The following is a 23,939-nucleotide window of genomic DNA, read 5'->3' on the forward strand; positions in this document are numbered from 1 at the left end:
GACAGTGCAATAATCCCTGAGTACTGCACTGGAGTTTCACCATGGGTTATGTGCTTAAAACTCTGGAGTGTGTAAGAATATTATCAACTCAGCTGAAATTGGTGTGTAGTACTCACATCACCAGCTCATTTTGTGCCCCATGTGTTGCCTTCTAATATGTATCATCCAATTATTTTTTTTTCCAGGTTACGCCGATACAGGGTAGTTGGAAGTGGTAGCTCTGACTCTGACCTGCTAACGCATCTTGCTCAAATCCTTCAAAATGGATCCCAAAAGACCAGGAGCTCCCCGCAATCCAAAAGCCCACAGTCACCCCGCAGCCCCAAAACTCCACCCAAAAGCCCAGTAATCACCCGTCGAAGCCCGAGTGCTTCACCACGGAGCACCTCTTTGCCACGCACTGCCAGTTCCTCCCCCTCACGTGGGCGCCCGTACACCGATCAGAGGAGCTCTTCACCGCACTTTGCCAGGAGCCGCTCCCCCCCCAGTTACTCTGGTTCCTCGCCCTCCCGAAGAAGTTTCCTGCAGGAGCATGGCTGTGGTAAACAAGGCAAAAATAGCTTAAAGGGACCTGGTAGTCCTCACCACCTGTGTCAAAGCAAATCCACAAAGGGCAAATGTTCAGGCAGAGATGGCAAAGTGTCTAGTAAACTCAGCAGATAGTAACAATTTGTGCAATTGTCTCTTCCCCTCCCTCTGTCTCCTCCCCCACATCCTTGTAGCATGTTGTTTAGTCATTACTACAAGGAAATCTGCTGTTGCCTCTCCCTTACTGGACAGTAGCTTATATGCCATTTTGGATCCAAGTATTGGACAGTTGCTGCTTTGTATAAACTAGGATAGCTATCAGTGAAATTAAAATTGATTGATAGCACAGTACACCTTTGGTCATACACTGTGCAAGATTGCTGCTGGTTTTATTTTGGCTTCTGCTGCCTTGAGCTCCTTGAGTAGGAAATACTAGTCCAGTACTTCCACCTTTTCCAATGTGTACAGCATCCTCCTAAACCTTATGACTTGACTGTCCTTGTGCCATTTTAGATCTCGAGGGAGACCTCAGAAGTTCGTAAGTAGAAGAAAGGCTGCTCTAGCATTTTCAATCGCCAATAGTAATATAATGTTTTTGCCATCTTTTTATGCAAATATCAACTGTGATTTTTTTTAAAAATGTACAGTGTGTCTAGGTATAAATAAAATTTAATTTAATTAACTGAACTGATTCAGAATTCATAGGAAGTAGTTGAACTCAAAATAGTTGAAAGGCCAGAGCATAAATGTTTGTTACATAGTACTGACAACTGACACAAGTTGGGTAGTTTTCTTAGATTTGTAATTGTCCTATGGAATTAGAAGTCAAAATCCCAAATTACTTCTCTTGAGAGGATGTAAGATACCCGTACTTTGAAAGCAGGCACAAAATGGGCAGGTGGGGTAGGGAGGGGGGGTCGATAAGCCTAATATTTTTTCCATTCTTCCTAAAGTTTAATTTAAATGAAATGGTGTCCAGTCCCAGTAGCATACACTACACTTAAAAATCCATAGATGTGGACACCTTCTAGTAGTACTGAGGAAACCTCTGCTTCAAATGTTCACTAATCCTAATCCTTGTAACCACTGTGATACTAGAAATCATCCAAATAACTAATCACCAAAAGAAGAGAAAAATCAATGAAGAATTGATTTTGGAGTCATGGTTCCTACAGTAACAAAATAAATGGATTTAAATTTCTTTCTACACATCATTATGTGTAAACTATTACCGATCAGCATTTGATTGCCATGTGCCTGTTTAAAATGTTAATGTATTTTAACTGTATTATTTTGCTGCCAAGGCAAGAAACTCTGGTTTAAATAAGCCTGATTGTTAAATGGAAATCATATCAGCTGTCACTTTTTGCAAGCTTTCCTTGGGTGGGTAAATTATTTAATATGTGTAGTATTTTCCAACCGTAATGTAACATGCTGGGTAATTTCTAAGCCTTTCAACAACCGTTTTGAATGCTTAAAAATAAATTGAAGCCCTGTTTTATGGTTTGTATATTATTGTATTATAGATGCTAACAATAACTGCATGTCGTACAGTAATATGTATGTATTTATTGATTTTATAAGAATTAAACTTTATTGGCTACAGGCTGTAAGATTGTTTTTGCGTGCCTGAATGCTATTTGCTTTACATTTTCTTCCTGGCATGCAAAACCTTACAGCGTCATCATTGGGGAAACACTCACTCGAAATTTAAGTGTTAAAAATTACATCATTCTGAAGCACTAAAATGTGAAACAGAGGTCTACAGTCTGTTAATCATACAGAGGCTGAAAATGTGAAAGATGTTGAGATTGGCAGAACAAATAGGATGTTTTCTTTCTTTTTGTAACTGTACTGTAAAGGTAAAAATGAAACACAAAATTGTTATCCAAGCTACTGTTTTTACTGATTGCTCAATAGTTGTTCAACTGTTAACCCTCCAGCATGGACCTGTTTTAAAGCTGCAGTTTTTTGGTTTCGCTCAAACAACTGTGTTTAACAGAGTGAAACTATACCAGTTTCCTGTGCCTGCCCATACCGCGCAGCTTTTTCCCCCAAAACAGCCAAAAAATCTGCAGTGTTCCATAGCACTATAGCTGTTTTCAAAGCAGAGTTTTTAAGAGTCTAGATTTAACAAAGAGGGAAGGAAGGGACTTCACAGGATTTTTCAAGAGTGACAACAAAAGGAACTGTGGCAGCTTTAACTAAGTTTGGAGATGTTTATACAGAGGGCACAAAATAGTGTCAACTCTGTTTAATTCAAATGGGTAGTGCAACATCATGCACTTATTCTGAAAGAGGAATTACTGCACTTTTCAAACCTGTAAATTGAAGTGACTCTAGATTACTAATGTTACTGCTCATATATTACCTGAATATTATTCTAATCTCTGCTAATGGTATAATATGTAAATTAGTGTCAATGTAATAAGTTCAAAAATGGGTCAGTAAAAGTTTATGCATGCATTAATTAAAAGTTAATCTGAAGTCATTTCAAACCTTGTATTTTATATTAACAGTTAAGAAAGGGACAGAGCAATTACCAAGTTGTTGGCCTCTTCCAGCCTGGTGGGCTCACTTATAAATTGTGTGCACTGAAAAATTTGATTGGCCATGACACTAGTAAATGGTTGTATTGAAGGTGCTAAAAGATTTTTTACAAAAACTGCTTCCAGCACCAAGTTCCTTTTAAAATGTATTTCCTTCAATTCTGTCAAACTTATTGTTTAACTGCTCTTGGGAAATCTAGCATAATGCACATAATATTTTTTAATCAAGTGATATGCGGGCTCCACACATCTCTGTCAAACCTCTTTCCCGACAGAAGATTACATTTATGTAGATTTCATTGCTCCGATATTGGCATTGTGGCATTGTAAAATGAGAAGATGCACATTCAAACGTTTTAGCTATGGTCATATAACCACAAGTTTCTAAACTCTTAAGCTAAAGAATAGTTTGCAAGGTGTTTCCATGTGGTGGGTTCTATTCATTGTTTTGTGGTTGAATAGAACAATTTACATTTCCAATCCTAAATTGCATCAGTAGGTTATTTTGAATTGTCACCTTCGAATGGGATGGGAAATGAAAGGTTTAACGTCTTTTATAGTACATTTGATTATCCTGGGCAAGAGGTTGTTTTATGGAGCCCTACTTAGAGTCAACTTAACAATTTACAAAAGCAGCAATGAGTGTGAAATGGCCTGGCACATTTCAACCGCCGAGTACATTGAACAAAATGGCATACGTCGTTTGAAGGTAGGGTGTACATAAAGCTGTAATTATTTAAGTTCTTTGATTTGTATCATATCAAAGCCTTGTACAGTGTTTTATGTTGTGTTCTAAAATTATTTTGTATTTTATTTTTATAAACCAGTAAAATAAAATATTCATTAAGCATGCCAACATATAAATATTTGTTGTCCTGTGTATTCCAATAAAAAAAAGGCTGGTGAAAAATAGTTTGTTTTTTTATTTGACCCCACATTACATAATCTTTCTCTGCTGTTCCCACTTCATCTGCAGGCTGAAGAGCAATTTTAGATATTGAATTAGGGTGCTAATTTAGTGAGAGTGCTTCTTCCTTTTACAATTCATCTTGCTAATAAATAAAATGATCATTTCTGGTGCTTCATTGAATATTGGTGACTGGTGTACACAGCTGTCCAATTCCCTTTCGATCTTTATTTGCAATGCACTGTTGGTGGTTAGTAATTGATAGCTGAACAGAATTCTGAAACCGCCCAGATTAAATTTTCAGGGGTCAAATAATAGGCTAGACATAAAGACACTATTCCCTCTGGTGAGGGAATCCAGACAAGACATAATCTTAAAATTTGGAGCTAGGCCATCAGCAGTGAACCCGGGAAGCATTTTCTCCACACAAGGGTAGGGAGAATCTGGAACACTTCCCAAAGGTCCTGGGTCAGTTGAAAATTCTCATGACTGAGATTGGTCGATATTAATTAGGTGAGTTGTGAGATGTCAAAAGATGTAAATCAAGGACAAGTAAATGGAGCTACAGATAAGTGATGCTGAATGGCCTACTCCTGGCCCTATGTTCCTAACTGGGCACAGTCCACATCAAAAATTGCCTATAGTTTAAAACTAATAATCTTGCTCTAAAATGACATTCAGCAAATTGAGTATTTTAGTAGGAAGTTACAAACAATTGGGGAATATTTGATGTTGGATATCTAAGAGGGAAATTGTTCAATTTCTTGGCATCACCAACACAAAAATTCATTAAAAATGCAATTTGGGTAAAATTACTGTTTACTGCAGCATGGTAGCACAGTGGACAGCACTGTGGCTTCACAGCATCAGGATCCCAGGTTTGATTCCCCGCTGGGTCACTGTCTGTGCGGAGTCTGCATGTTCTCGCCGTATCTGTGTGGGTTTCCTCCGGGTGCTCCGGTTTCCTCCCACTGTCCAAAGACGTGCAGGTTAGGTGGATTGGCCATGATAAATTGCCCTTAGTGACCAAAAAGGTTAGGAGGGGTTATTGGGTTACGGGGATAGGGAAGAAGTGAGGGCTTAAGTGGGTCGGCGTAGACTTGATGGGCTGAATGGCCTCCTTCTGCACTGTATGTTCTATGTTCTAAAAAGAAAGTCTTGGATTTTAATAGCTTGTTATACAACCTCAGGATGTCCCAAAATGCTTTACAGCTAACGAAGCACTTTGAAGTGTTGTAAAAAATGTGGTAGTCAATTTACACAAACCAACCTTCCACAAACTGCAATGCGATCAAATCCAGACAATCTGTTGTAGTGATGTTAGCTGAAGGATAAATATTGACCAAGATACCAGGGAGAAATCTGATGCTCACTGAATGGTATCATGAGATCTTTTATATCTACTTGAGTGTGGATTCGGCTTCAGTTTAACACCTCATCTAACAGGTAACTCCTGAGATAATGCACTCTTTCATTACTGCACTGGAGTGTTAAACCTAGTTTTTAAGATCAAGTGAATCAGAGTGCAGCCACTCACCTAAAACTGACATTGAATATCCAATCACATATGTTGTGATAAATAATTTAATAACTAGGGAATGAGTAGGGCCCATTAAGGACCACAGTGGTAATTTGTGCGTAGAGCCGGAGGACGTAGGTAGCGTTCTAAATGATTAACATAGACAGAAAGTTCTGAGTGGTCTATCGTGCTTAAAAGTAGACAAATCTCCAGGGTCAGATGAAATGTATCCCAGGCTGTTGAGTGAGGCAAGGCAGGGGTGCTGGCAATAATTTTCAATTCCTCTCAGGCCATAGGAAAGGTACCAGACGACTGGAGGAGAGACAATGTGGTACCATTATTCAAGAAGGGATAAACCAGGAAACTACAGAACAATAAGTCCTCCGTGGTGGGGAAACTATTGGAAGGAATACTGAGAGTCAGAATTAACCTGCATTTGGAGAGGCAGGGATTAATAAAGAATAGTCAGCATGGTTTTGATCAGGGAAGATTATGTCTGACCAACTTGATTTAATTTTTCAAAGAGGTGACCAGGTGTGTAGATGAGGGCAATGCATTTGACGTAGTCTGCTTGGACTTCAGCAAGGCTTTTAATAAATTCCCACATGGGAGCCTGATAGCGAAGGTAGTGACTGATAGCCCATGGCATTGGGGCTCTTGTTGTTTGTGATTTATATAAATGAATGTGGGAGGGTTGATCAGTAGGGTGGCGGATGATGCAAAAATTGGTATGGTGGTAAATAGAACAGCCTTAGATTACAGGGGGATATAGACGGACTGGTCAGAGAGTCCCCTCCCAGCATCCAACAGTCTGGCCAGGTTGGCATCGCCGAACTGTGGGGCTGGTAGCATGGCTGTGAGCTGAGTGGGGTTGGATGTGCAGGATTGGTTTAAATGCTGTTGCTAATTTTCTCCTTGGTTCAATTGCTCTGTTTTATTACCTTTGCTCTCGAGTCGCCAGGTATCTTTATGATACCGCCACGAGGTTCAAGTCCGAGTACTGATCAATAATCCAATACACCGATTAGTATGATTTAAATCAAAACGCATTTATTATACACAGTAATCGCTACTCATGCACAAATTCTACGTCTAAGCTACTTTTACAACTAACAGGCCTATACTTAACTTTGAACTGGCCCACCAGGTCAGGGGAACAAATGGCCTTTCGTTCGGGTTCTGAGTCTGCGGGATTCGAATTTGGTACGGATTGGTAGCTAGGAGCGCCTATCTAGTAGCGAGCGTTGAGTTAAGACTTACGATTTTGATGATCACTGGAGTCACTGCACCAGTCACGGTCAATGTTGGTTTGTTATTGCTGAGTGACCCAGGCAGGAAGAAAAGAGCGGTGAAGAGAGAGTGATTTGAACTTGGGGCTTAACTCTTATAGTCCCCAGGGGCTTCCCGCCTTTCGGGGCGGACCCTGTACCTGATCCCAGGTGATTGGACTTTGTCCCAATCGTTTGGTTTGATTTTCTCCAATACTGGAGCGGTTCCCTGATCGATGGACGGCCTTGAGGTGCTCGTTCACCTCCTTTGTGTTGGCTCCTGCTGGCGCCGAGGAGTCTGGCTTTGCTTTGTGTGTCAAAAATGTTACTTATTGTTCCCGGGGATTGCTCATCAATATGCAGATGGCTGTTTACTTTGTTATGCTGATGGTCACTAGTATCGATGTTGTCTGGGTTTTGCAGAGGTAAATACACAGCAAAAACCTGCAGCTCCTGGTTTTTGTCTTGTTAGCTGACTTTCCCATCAGCCTTTGCCGTTCGCCATTTTAAATAGGGAGTTGGCCACTTTAGGTGGCTACAATGCTATTCTCCCTTGTTGGCAGGGGGCTGCCGAGCGAGGTCCCAGCAAATCAGCTGGCGGGATTATGGTTTGTGTTGAGAAGCCCGTGGGGCCTCATTAAGTGGATCAATTAACGTTTTATACCGGTGTTGGTAGAAGGACTCAAACGCTTGGTTGACCTCTTTTTGCCCGATTACCAATTGCACCCCTGATTTGTAAAGCTAGGGGCAGTAATATGATCAGTCAATTTCATTTATCGTTTAAAAACATTCACCTTAAACATTGTATAGAGTAGTAGCCAACATTCCCTCATCTGTAACCTAGTGGGAAATTGTGAACATGGCTTATTCAAGTTTGAAAATGTATTGATGCAGTATGGATTTAAACTTAAAAAGGATGTAACTAGATGGTCAATTTTCAATGACACTCTCATAACTCCAGGTATCTTCACTGCATTCAATCATTCAAATCTTGCTCCCATTTACCTGAAAATATTGATTCCTTGTTGTGGGTTTATTCATTCAGAAATGCCAAATGTTAAGTGATAATCCCAAATTGTGTGCTGGAGATTGTTCATATGGAACCAGTTATCTAACATAGCCACCAATGAACAAGCAATATTGACAATTTGATCTCACAAAGTAAACTCAGGTTTAACAGGGTGGAAATGGGTACATTTGTCAAAAGTACCAAATGCCCCTGTTGATGAATCATTTCAGCTGCTGATCTCAATCCTGCAATTTACAGAGCACGGTTGCACCTCTCCCATGTTCCAGTTTTACGATCCGATTTGTTCTTATCTACAACAACATTAATTGTTTGTGAATAATCTATTGATGTTTGATGAAAAGTAAGATACTGCAATTGCTGGAAATCAGAAATTTTAAAAATGCTTGAAATACTCATCAGGTCTGGCGCCATCCGATGCAAGGTCACTTACTTGAAACGTAGGAAGGAATTTTAAAGGCGGTTCCTGCCAGCGAGATCTTTCGGCCCCACCGACGGCAAGCCACCACCGCGGATTTCATGGGGAGGGGATTTAGTGGGAAATCCCATTGACAGAGGTAGGACCAAATTATCTAGCCAACAATGAGCCACCTCCCACCATCATGAAACACCAGGAGGGAGGGGGGCACGGAAATCTCTCTTTTTCACTCTTTCCCCCCCCCCCCCCCCCCGCCCATTAACTCCGTTTCTCTCTCCAAAGATGTTGTCTGATGTGCTGAGCATTTCCTGTTTCTCTATTGATTCTTGTTCATCAACAATCTCATTTGTAATTACTGGATTTTAGTGGGAAATTGGGAGCATAGCTTTTCAAGTCTGCCCTGGTCATAAAGGTAGTCCGGTTCCTATTGAGTTGTAGCTCTCTTTGTGTCATTTTCAGTAATTTTTCAAAAATTAATTTACGGGATGTGGGAGTCGCTGGTTAGGCCAGCATTTATTGCCCATCCCTAGTTGCCTTGCAGAAGGTGGTGGTGAGTTGCCTTCTTGAACTGCTGCAGTCCTTGAGGTGTAGGTACAGCCACTGTGCTGTTAGGGAGGGAGTTCTAGGATGTTGCCCCAGTGTCAGTGAAGGAACGGCGATATAGTTCCAAGTCAGGGTGGTGATTGACTTGGAGGGGAACCTCCAGGTGGTGGGATTCCCAGGTATCTGCTGCTCTTGTCCTTCTAAATGGTATTGGTCTTGGGTTTGGAGTCACTGCAGTGCATCTTGTAGATGGTGCACATGGCAGCCACTGTTCGTCGGTGGGGGAGTGTTTGAATGTTTGTGGAAGACGGGGTAATCAAGTGGGCTGCTTTGTCCTGGATGGTGTCAAGCTTCTTGAGGGTTGTTGGAGCTGCACTCATCCAGGCAAATGGAGAGTATTCCATTACACTCCTGACTTGGGTCCAGTAGGTGGCGGACATGCTTTGGGGGGAATCAGGAGGGGAGTTACGCGCCGTAGGATTCCTAGCCTTTGACCTGCCCTGGTAGCCATGGTATTAATGTGGCTTGTCCAGTTCAGTTTCTGACAATGGCAACCCCAGGATGTTGATTGTGGGGGAATCAGCGATGGTAATGCCTTTGAATGTCGAGGGGTGGGGTGGTTAGATCCTTCTTGTAGGAGATGGTCATTGCCTGCCACTTGTGTGGTGAGAATGTGGTGCGAATGTAACATTGCCACTTGTCAGCCCAAGCCTGGATGTTGTCCAGGTCTTGCTGCATTTGGACACGGACTCCTTCATTATCTGAGGAGTCACTAATGGTGCTGAATATTGTGCAGTCATCGAAAACATCCCCACTTCTGACCTTATGATGGAAGGGAGGTCATTGATGAAGCAGCTGAAGATGGTTGGGCCTAGGACACTACCCCGAGGAACTCCTGCAGTGATGTCCTGGAGATGAGATGATTGACCTCCAAACACTATAACCATCTTACTTTGTGCCAGGTATGAGTCCAACCAGTAGGGAGTTTTCCCATTGACTCCAGTTTAGCTAGGACTCCTTGATGCCATACTCGGTCAAATGCTACCTTGGTGTCAAGGGAAGTCACTCTCTCACCTCTGGCATTCAGCTCTTTTGTCCCTGTTTGAACCAGGGCTGTATGTTTGAAGTCAGGGGCGAGTGACCCTGGTGGAACCGAAACTGAGCCTCCGTGAGCAGGTTGTTGCTGATAAAGTGCCGCTTGATAGCACTGTTGATGATGGAGAGTAGACTGATAGGGCAGTAATTGGCTGGGTTGGATTTGTCATATTTCTTGTGTACAGGACTTACCTGGGCAATTTTCCACATTGCCGGGTATATGCCAATGTTGCAGCTAAACTGGGACAGCTTGGCTAGGGGTGCGGCAAGTTCTGGAGCACAAGTCCTCAGTACTAATGCAGGAATTGTCAGGGCCCATAGCCTTTGCAGTAAACAGGCCTTCAGCCATTTCTTGCTATTACGTGGAGTGAATTGTCTTGGCTGAAGACTGACATCTGTGATGCTGGGGACCTCTGGAAGTAATTCAAACTATTTATGACCTTTAGATCATTGAACAAATCATTGAATAATTATGGACGTCCTCATGTCAGATGGTCACTTCCTTGTTTGTTCTGATTCAGACTTGCTAAGGTTGGAGGAGCGGAGGAGTGCAGGGGCTGGGAGCATGCCAAAACTTACAAGTCTAGAATTTCCCACACGTGAAATGAAAGTGACAGTCAAAGCAACATTTGACTGAGTGACATTAAAGGACCCTTGGCAAAATAGAAGTCTGTGACAATTGTGGGAGATTTCTCCAGTGACTGAGCTTCCCCAAAACCCCAGAACTCGACAGAGCGCACAGGTTGCTTAGACCGAAACCCAAGGCCGGGGAGCAGCCGAGTGTGGTTATCGCAAAGCTCCACCGATACTAGGACCGTGAGAGGATCCTCCGGTGGGTACGGCAAACAAAACCAAGTATCTGGGAAGACATAGAATCAGAATTTACCAGGACATTGGGGCATAACTAGCAAAACACAGGGCAAAGTTTAATCAGGCAAAATTGGCCCTGTACAAGAATGGGGTACGTTTCGGTATGCTGTTCATGGTCAGGCTCTGGGTCACATATCAAAAATAGGAATATTACTTCAACTGCCCAGAGGAAGCGAATTAATTTGTCAGAGCCAACAGCCTGGACAATGGACTGGTACAGCAATGATGAGAGTTGTACAAGGAAAAACTCTGAAAGAGCAAAAGACTCATTGGACAGTGAGCATGTTTCTGCGGGACTGTGCTGCCTCATTCCGATTATACAGTGAAGACTGTGTCTTAAAGGAGCAGGGGCTGGGGAAGGCAGGTGAGGGTTTAAACAGTGAGAATGGGCATAAGGAAGGGGCTAGACCAGCCCAGGAAGGAGGGCCACCATACTAGCAGAAATAGCTAGCACGGGAAGACAGACAGCAAGGAGGACCCCTGGCACGGAGGGAGCACCTGGTCAGGAGGGGGGTGCACAAAAGGAACAGAGAAGGAAAAACGAGCTTAATATTGTACAGGCCTTGGCGGTGGAGGAACAGGCTGAGGAAACAAGATGGCACTGCAAACAGACACTTGAGGGTCCCCGAACAAAGGGAAACCCCGGAGTGCACGGGCCCGGCCTCATGGTGAAAATGGTGACCGCAGTCATTTTGCATGGCCCCCTAACAAAGGAAAACCCTGGAGTGTAGGGATGCGTCCACCAGATAAGTATGGCTGATTTCTGCAGGAGTAGGGGGGACAAAAAAAACCCACCAGGGTTATCACCTGGAATATTAGGAGAGTGAACGGCCCGGTCAAAAGATCCAGAGTCTTCGTCCATCTGAGAAGCCTGAAAGCCAACATAGTCTTCCTATAGGAAAAACATCTGAGGGAGAAGGACTGACCAGCTAAGAAAGGGCTGGGTGGGACAGACGTATCACTCATATTACGGGACGAGGGCTAGGGGAGTAGCCATATTGTTTAGTAAGAGGACGAGGTTCACGGTGACTAGGACGGTTACGGACCCAGGGAGATGGTACGTCATGGTCGGCGGTGTCCTGGACAGGGCACCAGTAGTCCTGGTTAATGTGTATGCGCCCAACTGGGACGACACCGGCTTCACAAAAAAGACCATGGCGGAAATCCCCGACATTGACACGCATCAACTGATCATGAGGGGCGACCTCAACTATGTACAGGACCCATTGACAGACTGATCAAACCCCAGATCGGGGGAAAGGATGGGCATGGCCAGGGAGCTGGCAACATTCATGGGGCAGATAGGGCGGTGGACCCATGGCAGTTCCTACACCCCGGTGAGAAGGAATTTGTGTTCATTTCGCCGGTCCACAAGGCATATTTGAGAATAGGAATCTTTGCAGTGGGGAAAGCAGTGCTTCCAGGAATAGTAAGATTGATTGATTGATTGTCACGTGTACTGAAGTACAGGAAAAGTATTTTTGTGCAGCCAAGGGAACGTACACAGTAGATAAAAAGAATAATCGACAAAGTACATTGACAAACAGTGATTGGTTGCAGTGCGGAACAAGGGCCGAACAAAGCAAATACATGAGCAAGAGGAGCATAGGGCGTTGTAAATAGTGTTCTTAGAGGGAACAGATCAGTCCGAGGGAGAGTCGTTGAGTCTAGTAGCTGTGGGGAAGAAGCTGTTTCTATGTCTGGATGTGCGGGTCAAGAGCAGAATACTCCGTGATAGTTATCTCCGACCACGCTCCACATTACGTGGATGTGAGGTTGGAGACGCGCCGTCCCCAGCGCCTCACGTGGATATTGGATATGGACCTACTGCCCAATAAGATCATCTGCCAGGAAGTATCACAGGCCATAGGAGTGTACGTTACAAACAATTGGAACCGGGGAAGTCTCACTTTCCACGTTCCAGGAGGCACTGAAGGTGGTGACTGGGGGAGAGATTAGCCTACAAGGCACGTAGAGATAGGGAAGAGAGGGCAGCCAGGCAACAGCTGATCAATTCCATCCTGGAGTTCGACAGAAGGTACTCAGAGACCCTGACTAGAGCTTCTGACGGAGAGGAAAAAGCTACAAATGGACTTTAACCTGCTATCCACCAGGAAAGCAATGCCAGACATGGGGGACCTTCTACGAGCACGGAGAGAAGGCTGACTGCCTGCTGGCTCACCAGCTGAGAAAGCAGGCAGCCACGAATGAGATAGCGCAGGTGAAGGCTAGACTGGTAATCGAGCAAATTGAAGTCAACCAAGCGTTTGACACCTTCTACCGAGGGCTGTACACCTCCGAACCCCCCCAATGAGGATGCGAAGCTGAAATGGTTCCTCGATGGACTGGACATGCCAGTTGTGGGGGACGATAGACTGGGGGAGCTGGAAGCACCAATAGGACTGGGAGAGATCATGGAGATTATCAGCTCCATGCAGGTGGGGAAGGCGCTGGGACCCAACCGGTTCCCGGTGGACTTTTATAAGAAATCCGCACCAGCTCTGGCCCCGCGCCTGCGGGACATGTTCACAGACTCACTGGCGAGGCGGACCTTGCCTCCTACGCTAACACAGGCCACAATATTGTTGATATCCAAAAAAGACCAGGACCCAACGGAATGTGGATCATATGGACCCATTTCACTGCTGAATGTAGACGCGAAGATCCTCTCAAAGGTCCTGGCCATGAGACTGGAGAACTGCGTACCAGAGCTGGCTTTCGACTGAGTCGAATGGAAATACCTCATCGAGATGCTGGAGCGGATTGGGCTAGTGACAGGATTCATCTCATGGGTGAAGCTCTTGTATAACGCCCAGCATCACTAGCTCTGAATACTGCCAGCTGCACAGAGGCACCAGACAGGGATGCCCACTGTCCCCACTCTTGTTCGTCCTGGCGATTGCACTGCGTGATGCGAAAAGCTGGAAGGGTGTACAAAGAGGAGGCACAGAGCACAGAGTGTTGCTCTATGGGGATGACCTGCTCTTCTACGTCTCGGACCCATAGAACGGCCTGAAAGCAATCGTGCAGACTTCCCCGGTTCCGTCTTCTCGAGCTATAGACTCAACCTGGGCAAGAGCAAGGCATTTCCGGTGAACCTGAACGGGGGAGGGAAGGAGCTGGAGGGACTACCATTCAAACCAGCGTGAAACAAATTCTGCTACCTCGGGATCCAGATAGCCCATGACTGGACACAGATCCACAAATGGAACCTGACCAGTCTGCTGGAGGAAGTAAAAAAGGACCTCCAGAGATGGGATGCACTCCCGCTTACCCTGGCGGGGAGAGTGCAGACGATCAAAATGAACATAGTGCCGAGGTTCCTCTTCCTGTTAAGATCCACACCGCACCGACCTTCATCCCCAAGCCCTATTTCCACAAAATAGATCAAATGATTATGGCGTTAGTGAGGGGGATGAGAACCAAAGGATCCCTAAATCAACACTGCAAAGGAGGAAAACATGGACAGTCTAGCCATTCCGAACTTACAGTACTACCACTGGGCGCCACAGACGAGAGGGTGAGAGGATGGATATGAGAGCCAAACTGGAATGGGTGAGGATGGAGGAGGAGTCCTGCAATGAAACGATCCTCCAAGCACTCACCACAGCAGTGCTCCCATCCCCCCATCAAAGCACACATCCAGCCCAGTGGTGGTAGCCACATTGAAGACGCGGAAACTAATGAGATAACATTACAGAGACCTGGTTGAGGGAAGGGCAGGATTGGCAGCTAAACGTTCCAGGATTTAGATGTTTCAGGCGGGATAGAGGGGGATGTAAAAGGGGAGGCGGAATTGCGCTACTTGTTCGGGAGAATATCACAGCTGTACTGCGAGAGGACACCTCCGAGGGCAGTGAGGCTATATGGGTAGAGATCAGGAATAAGAAGGGTGCAGTCACAATGTTGGGGGTATACTACAGGCCTCCCAACAGCCAGCGGGAGATAGAGGAGCAGATAGGTAGACAGATTTTGGAAAAGAGTAAAAACAACAGGGTTGTGGTGATGGGAGACTTCAACTTCCCCAATATTGACTGGGACTCACTTAGTGCCAGGGGCTTAGACGGGGCGGAGTTTGTAAGGAGCATCCAGGAGGGCTTCTTAAAACAATATGTAGACAGTCCAACTAGGGAAGGGGCGGTACTGGACCTGGTATTGGGGAATGAGCCCGGCCAGGTGGTAGATGTTTCAGTAGGGGAGCATTTCGGTAACAGTGACCACAATTCAGTAAGTTTTAAAGTACTGGTGGACAAGGATAAGAGTGGTCCGAGGATGAATGTGCTAAATTGGGGGAAGGCTAATTATAACAATATTAGGCGGGAACTGAAGAACATAGATTGGGGGCGGATGTTTGAGGGCAAATCAACATCTGACATGTGGGAGGCTTTCAAGTGGCAGTTGAAAGGAATACAGGACCGGCATGTTCCTGTGAGGAAGAAAGATAAATACGGCAATTTTCGGGAACCTTGGATGACGAGTGATATTGTAGGCCTCGTCAAAAAGAAAAAGGAGGCATTTGTCAGGGCTAAAAGGCTGGGAACAGACGAAGCCTGCGTGGAATATAAGGAAAGTAGGAAGGAACTTAAGCAAGGAGTCAGGAGGGCTAGAAGGGGTCACGAAAAGTCTTTGGCAAATAGGGTTAAGGAAAATCCCAAGGCTTTTTACACGTACATGAAAAGCAAGAGGGTAGCCAGGGAAAGGGTTGGCCCACTGAAGGATAGGCAAGGGAATCTATGTGTGGAGCCAGAGGAAATGGGCGAGGTACTAAATGAATACTTTGCATCAGTATTCACCAAAGAGAAGGAATTGGTAGATGTTGAGTCTGGAGAAGGGGGTGTAGATAGCCTGGGTCACATTGTGATCCAAAAAGACGAGGTGTTGGGTGTCTTAAAAAATATTAAGGTAGATAAGTCCCCAGGGCCTGATGGGATCTACCCCAGAATACTGAAGGAGGCTGGAGAGGAAATTGCTGAGGCCTTGACAGAAATCTTTGGATCCTCGCTGTCTTCAGGGGATGTCCCGGAGGACTGGAGAATAGCCAATGTTGTTCCTCTGTTTAAGAAGGGTAGCAAGGATAATTCCGGGAACTACAGGCCGGTGAGCCTTACTTCAGTGGTAGGGAAATTACTGGAGAGAATTCTTCGAGACAGAATCTACTCCCATTTGGAAGCAAATGGACATATTAGTGAGAGGCAGCACGGTTTTGTGAAGGGGAGGTCGTGTCTCACTAACTTGATAGAGTTTTTCGAGGAGGTCACTAAGATGATTGATGCAGGTAGGGCAGTAGATGTTGTCTATATGGACTTCAGTAAGGCCTTTGACAAGGTCCCTCATGGTAGACTAGTACAAAAGGTGAAGTCACACGGGATCAGGGGTGAGCTGGCAAGGTGGATACAGAACTGGCTAGGCCATAGAAGGCAGAGAGTAGCAATGGAGGGATGCTTTTCTAATTGGAGGGCTGTGACCAGTGGTGTTCCACAGGGATCAGTGTTGGGACCTTTGCTCTTTGTAGTATATATAAATTATTTGGAGGAAAATGTAACTGGTCTGATTAGTAAGTTTGCAGACGACACAAAGGTTGGTGGAATTGCGGATAGCGATGAGGACTGTCGGAGGATACAGCAGGATTTAGATTGTCTGGAGACTTGGGCGGAGAGATGGCAGATGGAGTTTAATCCGGACAAATGTGAGGTAATGCATTTTGGAAGGTCTAATGCAGGTAGGGAATATACAGTGAATGGTAGAACCCTCAAGAGTATTGAAAGTCAAAGAGATCTAGGAGTACAGGTCCACAGGTCATTGAAAGGGGCAACACAGGTGGAGAAGGTAGTCAAGAAGGCATACGGCATGCTTGCCTTCATTGGCCGGGGCATTGAGTATAAGAATTGGCAAGTCATGTTGCAGCTGTATAGAACCACAGTTCGGCCACACTTGGAGTATAGTGTTCAATTCTGGTCGCCACACTACCAGAAGGATGTGGAGGCTTTAGAGAGGGTGCAGAAGAGATTTACCAGAATGTTGCCTGGTATGGAGGGCATTAGCTATGAGGAGCGATTGAATAAACTCTGTTTGTTCTCACTGGAACGAAGGAGGTTGAGGGAGACCTGATAGAGGTATACAAAATTATGAGGGGCATAGACAGAGTGGATAGTCAGAGGCTTTTCCCCAGGGTAGAGGGGTCAATTACTAGGGGGCATAGGTTTAAGGTGAGAGGGGCAAGGTTTAGAGTAGATGTACGAGGCAAGATTTTTTACGCAGAGGGTAGTGGGTGCCTGGAACTCGCTACCGGAGGAGGTAGTGGAAGCAGGGACGATAGGGACATTTAAGGGGCATCTTGACAAATATATGAATAGGATGGGATAGAAGGATACGGACCCAGGAAGTGTAGAAGGTTGTAGTTTAGTCGGGCAGCATGGTCGGCACGGGCTTGGAGGGCCGAAGGGCCTGTTCCTGTGCTGTACATTTCTTTGTTCTTTGTATCTCAGCCTAACTGAGCTGTCCTCTATGGCCCTCATCTGCGGCAACCACAAATTCCTGCCTGCCATGCTGGATGCCACCTTTATAAAGTGGAGACAGGTGGGCAGCACGATGGCGCAGTGGTCCCAGGTTCGATCCAGCTCTGGGTCACTGTCCGTGTGGAGTTTGCACACACACCCAGTGTTTGCGTGGGTTTCGCCCCCACAACCCAAAGATGTGCAAGTTAGGTGGATTGAACACACTAAATCGCCCCTTAATTGGGGACAATGAATTGGGTACTCTAAAGTTTAAAAAGAAAGTGGAGACAGGATGGGGGGGACATAAGCGGTTAGGGACCTCTACATAGGGGACCGACTCGCGACCTTGGACGAACTGACAGAGGACCTGGACCAGCGACAGGGCAGGAACTGAGGCACCTCCAAATTAAACACTTTCTCTGTAAGGAGATAGCAAGGTACCACAGGGCCCCGAGAGAGACACTCTCCTGGGGGAGCTAATCAACACTGACAATAAGGAGGGGAGAACTGTGGGAACATATACGGATGGTTACTAGACAGGGCAAGATTAGCACTGGATGAAACTAGACTGAAATGGGAGGATGAACTGGGGACGGAAGTGGGTTGGGGACTCTGGAGCGAAGCACTGAGCAGGGCCAACTCCACCACCTCTGCGCTCGGTTAAGCCTTATGCAATTTAAAGTGGTGACCTTTCCTCCTACACAAGGTCAGAAGTGGGAATATTCAGTGATGATTTCATAGTGTTCAGTACCATTTGTAACTCCCAAGATAATAAAACAGTCCGTTCCCACATGCAGCTAAACCTGGACAACATTCAGGGTTGGGATATTAAGAGGCAAGTAACATTTGCACCACATGAGCCAGGCTATGATCATCTCCGCTTGGCATTCAATGGCATTAACATTACCGAATCCAGTTCCAGCTACATTGTGGGGGTTACCATTGAACAGAAACCTAAGTAGACCTGCCATATAAATAAAAGCAAAATTCTGTTGATGCTAGAAATCTGAAATAAAGTGCTGCAAAAGCTTAAGCATAGCAGCATTTTTGATGAGAGAAACGGTTAACATTTTGTGTCTAAGATGACGACGTTGGAGTCCCATAAATCAGGGTTTTTCAAACTCTGGGTCGCGGGCGGGTGTCAGGAGGGTCAAGGAGCAATTGGTTGAGACGCTCCCAATCGCGGGATGAAGTCACCAACGGCCGCGACCAGTCTTTAAGAATGCTGGCTGCAGGCAGTCCCTAATTGGTCGTAGTGTTTGAGGGGGTGAGGCTGGGCTGTGTACGGGTCACCGCATGCGCACAAGGGGTTGGGGACATGGGCTGACGGGTGTCCAGGTGGGCACGCGATGCTAATGCCCCCCGCTTGGAGCTCCGCTCTGGGGCTCGTCCTTTGCGCGCTGCTGGGCTCGTCCCCTGCCACCAAACGGCAGTATGTGGTTCCGTGGTCCAGCTGCTCAACGTCGATGCAACGTCCGCTAGCATTCCCACGCCTTGAAGGACTGGTCAGGAAGTGGTCAGCAGTCGTGACGGGGTGGATGCAGCTACTGGACAGTGAGAGGAAAGCCAGGCCAGGTTTGTCAGCCAGGAATGCCGATCAAACGAAGCCAGTCAATAGGGCTGTCACATGACAACACGGGAAGAAACCTACACAGTCGTCACTTTGTGTCGCCACACTCTGGAAACCAGGAAGTAAGTGCTTTTGGTGAGAATGGAGAAGGAGTTGACATGGATATTTGGATAATGCAAAGCAGTGGAACCAGTAAGAAATATTGTGACATTATGTTTGACAAGTTACTTCATCTCGTCTAAAGTCATAGTTTGTAAAGTAAAACAAGATCGTACTTTTTACTTGTTTAAATTTCTAAAGAAATGGAAATATATTCAAGACAATCGTTTGTGTGTAAATGTAAGGATGCGTATGTTAAACTGAAATTGTTTTTATTTTCAGTTTCAAATAAAGTTTCAAAGTGAAAGAAAAAAGAATGCCGGCCGCGACCGGCCTTTAAATATGAACAATGGAGTCTTTCCGCCAGAGGCAGCGGCAGAGAAAAGGTCATGTGCCCGGTACATACACTGACGCTATGCACCCTGTACGCCCATGCTTTGGGCGTGAAACCATGGAGGAGAGATTCCTCCATTTTATAGCTGCCATTAAGCAAGCAGCAGGATTGTGTGAAGAACTGAAGATGGATTATTTTGTAATAAGCAAGAGAGGACCAGAGACGCAAACAGGCCAGAATCTCGCAACTGAATCTGCTGGAGAGAGCTTTTCAGGAGAGTCCATGGCAGCACAAAGTACTGCTGGTATATGAGCAGCATGCAGAGCCCCAGGGCCTTTGGTGAACAAACAATCAAGAAGAAACTGAAATCAGGTACAGGACAGTATAAAGATGATTTTGTGAATGAAGAGACCGCCTCCTTGGAGGATCTCATTGCAGCCCTTGCCTCATGCTTCGGTCTTCATAAAAATATTATTGAGGGCAAAGTTTAACTGATGCAGTCAAAAACGGGGGGCTGGATTCTCCCAAAATGGGACTATGTCCCCACGCCGGTGTAAAAACATTGGTGTTTTACTCTGGAGATTCCTGGGAAAGAGTACAGCAAATTCACAGCCCTGCAGGGGGCCAGCAGGGACCCGGAGTAATTTACGCAGCTTTAGCTGCAGATACAGGCCGCCACACTTCCAGTTTTGAGTCCTCACATGCGCACGGCGGTGGCCTCCAGCAGCCGCGGTGAGCGCCATGGCGGACTTGGACCGCGGAGGCAGACTGAAAACTTAGAACCCCCGATTGGCCGCGCGCCCGAGGATCTAACCGCGTGGATCTTAACCCCAGCCGCCTATAAAGCCCCTCCCCTGGTGTCCGATTTCTCCCCCCCCCCCCCCCCCCCGCCGCCCCCAACCAGGTCCGCAGCCACCACGCGAGCATCCCGACGGGCAATAGCAGGTTAGTTCCATGCCGTCGGGAACGCGGCCGGTTGGGAGCGGAGGATTGCTGTGCTGGCCTCTGTCAATGGGCCCCCAGCCGCGTGGCGTACTCGGCGATCACGCTGATTCCCGGGTCCTGGAAATCGCGTTCGGCGCGGGGGCAGTGAATCCAGCCCAGGGTGAAGCGGTTGACTCATTCATCAATGACTTGTACCACCTCGACAAACATTGTGAGTATGGAACTCTTAAAGACGATTTGATCATAGATCGACTAGTCTTTGGCATTTTAAATCAGAATGTGCCTGACTTCTTGCAATCTTGGGAAGATTAAACTTTTAAGCAATGTTGTACAGCTGGCCAAACACGGTGCAGAGTGGAGGCTGAATAAGGCCTTTGGCTGAGATGTGAAGGAAATTGCCCAAGAACGGTCCATTTAAGTTGTCAATTTGTGGGTTCTAAAATTGAAATTGTAGCAAGGCAGCAACCAGGGAAACGTCCTGAAAAGGCACTATCTGCCATTTTCCAATGTCGCCACTGGCAGGAAGAGAGAAGAGAGAAGGTGAGAAGAACGCTGTTTGAACTGTGCAGTGTCATGGGTGTGGCACATTGGCCATTTTTTCCTGGAAATCTGCATTTACAAAACAGAAGGAAAAATCTGTTCAAGGAACCTCCATTCAAACAAAGTCATGACCCTGATGACTTGGAAAACACTTTCCTTCGAGAAATAACAGAAATCACAGATAATGAAAACCAGTTTTGGAGTGTTAACATAGAGGTAAATAGACACCTGACGTAATTCAGACTAGGCACGCAGGTGTCTGTGTTGGCTGAATAACATAGCTGCAACATCCCTCTCAGCAACTTATCACAATAAGAGCATGAGGGCAAATGCAGGCTATCCTTTGCATAATGGGAGAGAGAACATTGATACACTGTATATCTTTCCAAATCAGCAGTGTTATTTATTAAACAGACACGGCAACTTCCGGTTGCGGCGATGCTCAGCCAAGTCGCACGTTTCGGCGGCTCCAGCTCCGACGGACGTTCGGGCTCTTTTTGAGAGCCCCAACGGGAATTTTATTTTGACAAAACCCGGTGTGGGGTGAAGAAATAAGGAGTTCCCCCCCAGTGTGCAGGAAAAAGATTGGTGGCGGTGGGCAGCGGCAGAGAAAAGAAGGACGCAAGTGGCGTCGGAGGGAGGCCAGGCGACATGGGGACCGGATCAGGATGAACTCAGAAGGTGTGTGGAGGAGTTAAAAAAGGAGGTGCTGGTCCCGATGTTGCTGGCAATCGATGGGCTCAAAGAAACACAAACGGCCCAGGTGATAGAGCTCCGTGTGGTGAAGGAGAAGGTAACTGAAAACGAGGATGAGATCCTGGGCCTAGCGGTCAAAATGGAGACGCACGAGGCGCTACATAAGAAGTGCATCGAAATAATTGAAGTCCTGGAAAATAGATCAAGGAGAAAGAACCTCCGGATCCTGGGTCTCCCCAAGAGAGTGGAGGGAGCTGACGGCGGGCTTATGTGAGCACGATGCTACATTCGCTAATAGGAGCTGAGGCCCCCTCGGGCCCCTTGGAGGTGGAAGGGGCTCACCGGGTCCCTGAGAGGAGACCAAAGGCTGGAGAACCACCAAGGGCAATGGTCGTGAGATTTCACCGCTTCAATGACAGAGAGGTTGTTTTGAGCTGGGCCAAGAAGGTACGGAGTAGCAGATGGGAGAATGCAGTGATAAGAGTGTATCCGGACTGGAGCGCAGAGGTGGTGAGAAGGAGAGCGAGTTTCAATCGAGCCAAGGAGGTGCTGCATAAGAAGAAAGTAAAGTACGGGATGCTGCAGCCGGCGCGATTATGGGTCACATACCACGATAGACACTATTATTTTGAAAGGTCGGAAGAAGCATGGACCTTCATCCAAAAAGAGAAACTGGACCAGAACTGATGGACTGATGTTGGGGGGAAACGACAATGTTGATGTATAGAAATGTAAATTGGGGAAAGGGAGGTTCACTTTATCGGGACGGTCTTTGACGGGGGGGGGGGGACACTGAGAAATGTGGGTGCGGTGGGGGAAAAGGGACATAGGTGGGGGATGGGGAATGGGAACGGGGCTGAAGGGGGAGCTGTGCCATAGGGGGCGGGACGGTTCTAGGAAAGCGCGGGTCTTTTCCCGCGCTAGAGAGATGATGGCGGGAAGACAGGCGCAAGGAGGATGGGAGTTCCACACACCGGGGGGGGGGGGGGGGGGGGGTCAAGGAGAGAGCGGGAGAAGCCGGGGTCAGTTGAAGTCAGCGGACTTTTGGAAGCAGTATGGGGGGAGTAACCATGCTAGATGGGGATCTAGCGGGGAGGGGGGGATAACTGGGTTGCTGCTGCTGGGATCGAGAGGGAGCTGGAAAGAGAAGAGGTGTTCGGGGCGGGAATGCGCCGCCTGGGGGACTGGTGGGTGTGCGGGACTTGGACGTGGGACTGGCCCAGAGTGGGTGATGGCTAGTCGACGGGGGAGGGGGTGAGCAGGCAGGCAGGCAGTCCACCAATCCGGCTGATCACGTGGGACGTGAGAGGCCTAAATGGGCCGATTAAGAGGGCCCCGAGTGTTTGCGCACTTAAAAGGACTGAAGGCAGACGTGGTCATGCTTCAGGAGACTCATCTGCAGGTGGCAGATCAGGTTAGGTTAAGGAAAGAATGGGTGGGACAGGTGATCCACTCCGGGCTGGACGCAAAGAATGGAGGGGTGGGGAAACGGGTGTCGTTCGAGGCTAGGAATATAAGAACTAGGAGCAGGAGTAGGCCATCTGGCCCCTCGAGCCTGCTCCACCATTCAATGAGATCATGGCTGATCTTTTGTGGACTCAGCTCCACTTTCCGGCCCGAACACCATAACCCTTAACCCCTTTATTCTTCAAAAAACTATCTATCTTTATCTTAAAAACATTTAATGAAGGAGCCTCTACTGCTTCACTGGGCAAGGAATTCCATAGATTCACAACCCTTTGGGTGAAGAAGTTCCTCCTAAACTCAGTCCTAAATCTACTTCCCCTTATTTTGAGGCTATGCCCCCTAGTTCTGCTTTCACCCGCCAGTGGAAACAACCTGCCCGCATCTATCCTATCTATTCCCTTCATAATCTTATATGTTTCTATAAGATCCCCCCCCATCATCCTTCTAAATTCCAACGAGTACAGTCCCAGTCTACTCAACCTGTCCTCTTAATCCAACCCCTTCAGCTCTGGGATTAACCTAGCGAATCTCCTCTGCACACCCTCCAGTGCCAGTACGTCCTTTCTCAAGTAAGGAGACCAAAACTTAACACAATACACCAGGTCTGGCCTCACTAACACCTTATATAATTGCAGCAGAACCTTCCTAGTCTTAAACTCCATCCCTCTAGCAATGAAGGACAAAATTCCATTTGCCTTCTTAATCACCTGTTGCACCTGTAAACCAACTTTTTGCGACTCATGCATTAGCACACCCAGGTCTCTCTGCACAGCAGCATGTTTTAATATTTTATCATTTAAATAATAATCCCTTTTGCTGTTATTCCTACCAGAATAGATAACCTCACATTTGTCAACATTGTATTCCATCTGCCAAACCCTAGCCCATTCACTTAACCTATCCAAATCCCTCTGCAGACTTCCAGTATCCTCTGCACGTTTTGCTTTACCACTTATCTCAGTGTCGTCTGCAAACTTGGACACATTGCCCTTGGTCCCCACCTCCAAATCATCTATGTAAATTGTGAACTGTTGTGGGCCCAACACTGATCCCTGAGGGACACCACTAGC

General features: G+C 46.5%; 1 protein-coding gene and 1 long non-coding RNA gene across 3 annotated transcripts in view; one reads left to right on the forward strand and one right to left on the reverse strand.

Annotated features, from left to right (window-relative positions):
- Window positions 1-3,987, forward strand: part of LOC140398664 (tau-tubulin kinase 2-like) — a 370,126-nt gene extending 366,139 nt beyond the window's left edge. For both annotated transcript variants that reach the window (XM_072487597.1, XM_072487608.1), the window contains one exon: window positions 186-3,987. In XM_072487597.1, the coding sequence (XP_072343698.1) occupies window positions 186-663 (478 nt within the window). In that variant the 3' untranslated portion in view covers window positions 664-3,987. The remainder of the gene's footprint in view (window positions 1-185) is intronic.
- A 2,544-nt stretch (window positions 3,988-6,531) lies between these two features.
- Window positions 6,532-23,939, reverse strand: part of LOC140398665 (uncharacterized) — a 37,757-nt gene continuing 20,349 nt past the window's right edge. The window contains exon 3 of the long non-coding RNA XR_011937535.1: window positions 6,532-8,091. This is a non-coding gene — a long non-coding RNA (uncharacterized lncRNA). The remainder of the gene's footprint in view (window positions 8,092-23,939) is intronic.

Source organism: Scyliorhinus torazame, chromosome 2 (assembly GCF_047496885.1).
Source record: "Scyliorhinus torazame isolate Kashiwa2021f chromosome 2, sScyTor2.1, whole genome shotgun sequence".
Taxonomy (NCBI): Eukaryota; Metazoa; Chordata; class Chondrichthyes; order Carcharhiniformes; family Scyliorhinidae; genus Scyliorhinus; species Scyliorhinus torazame.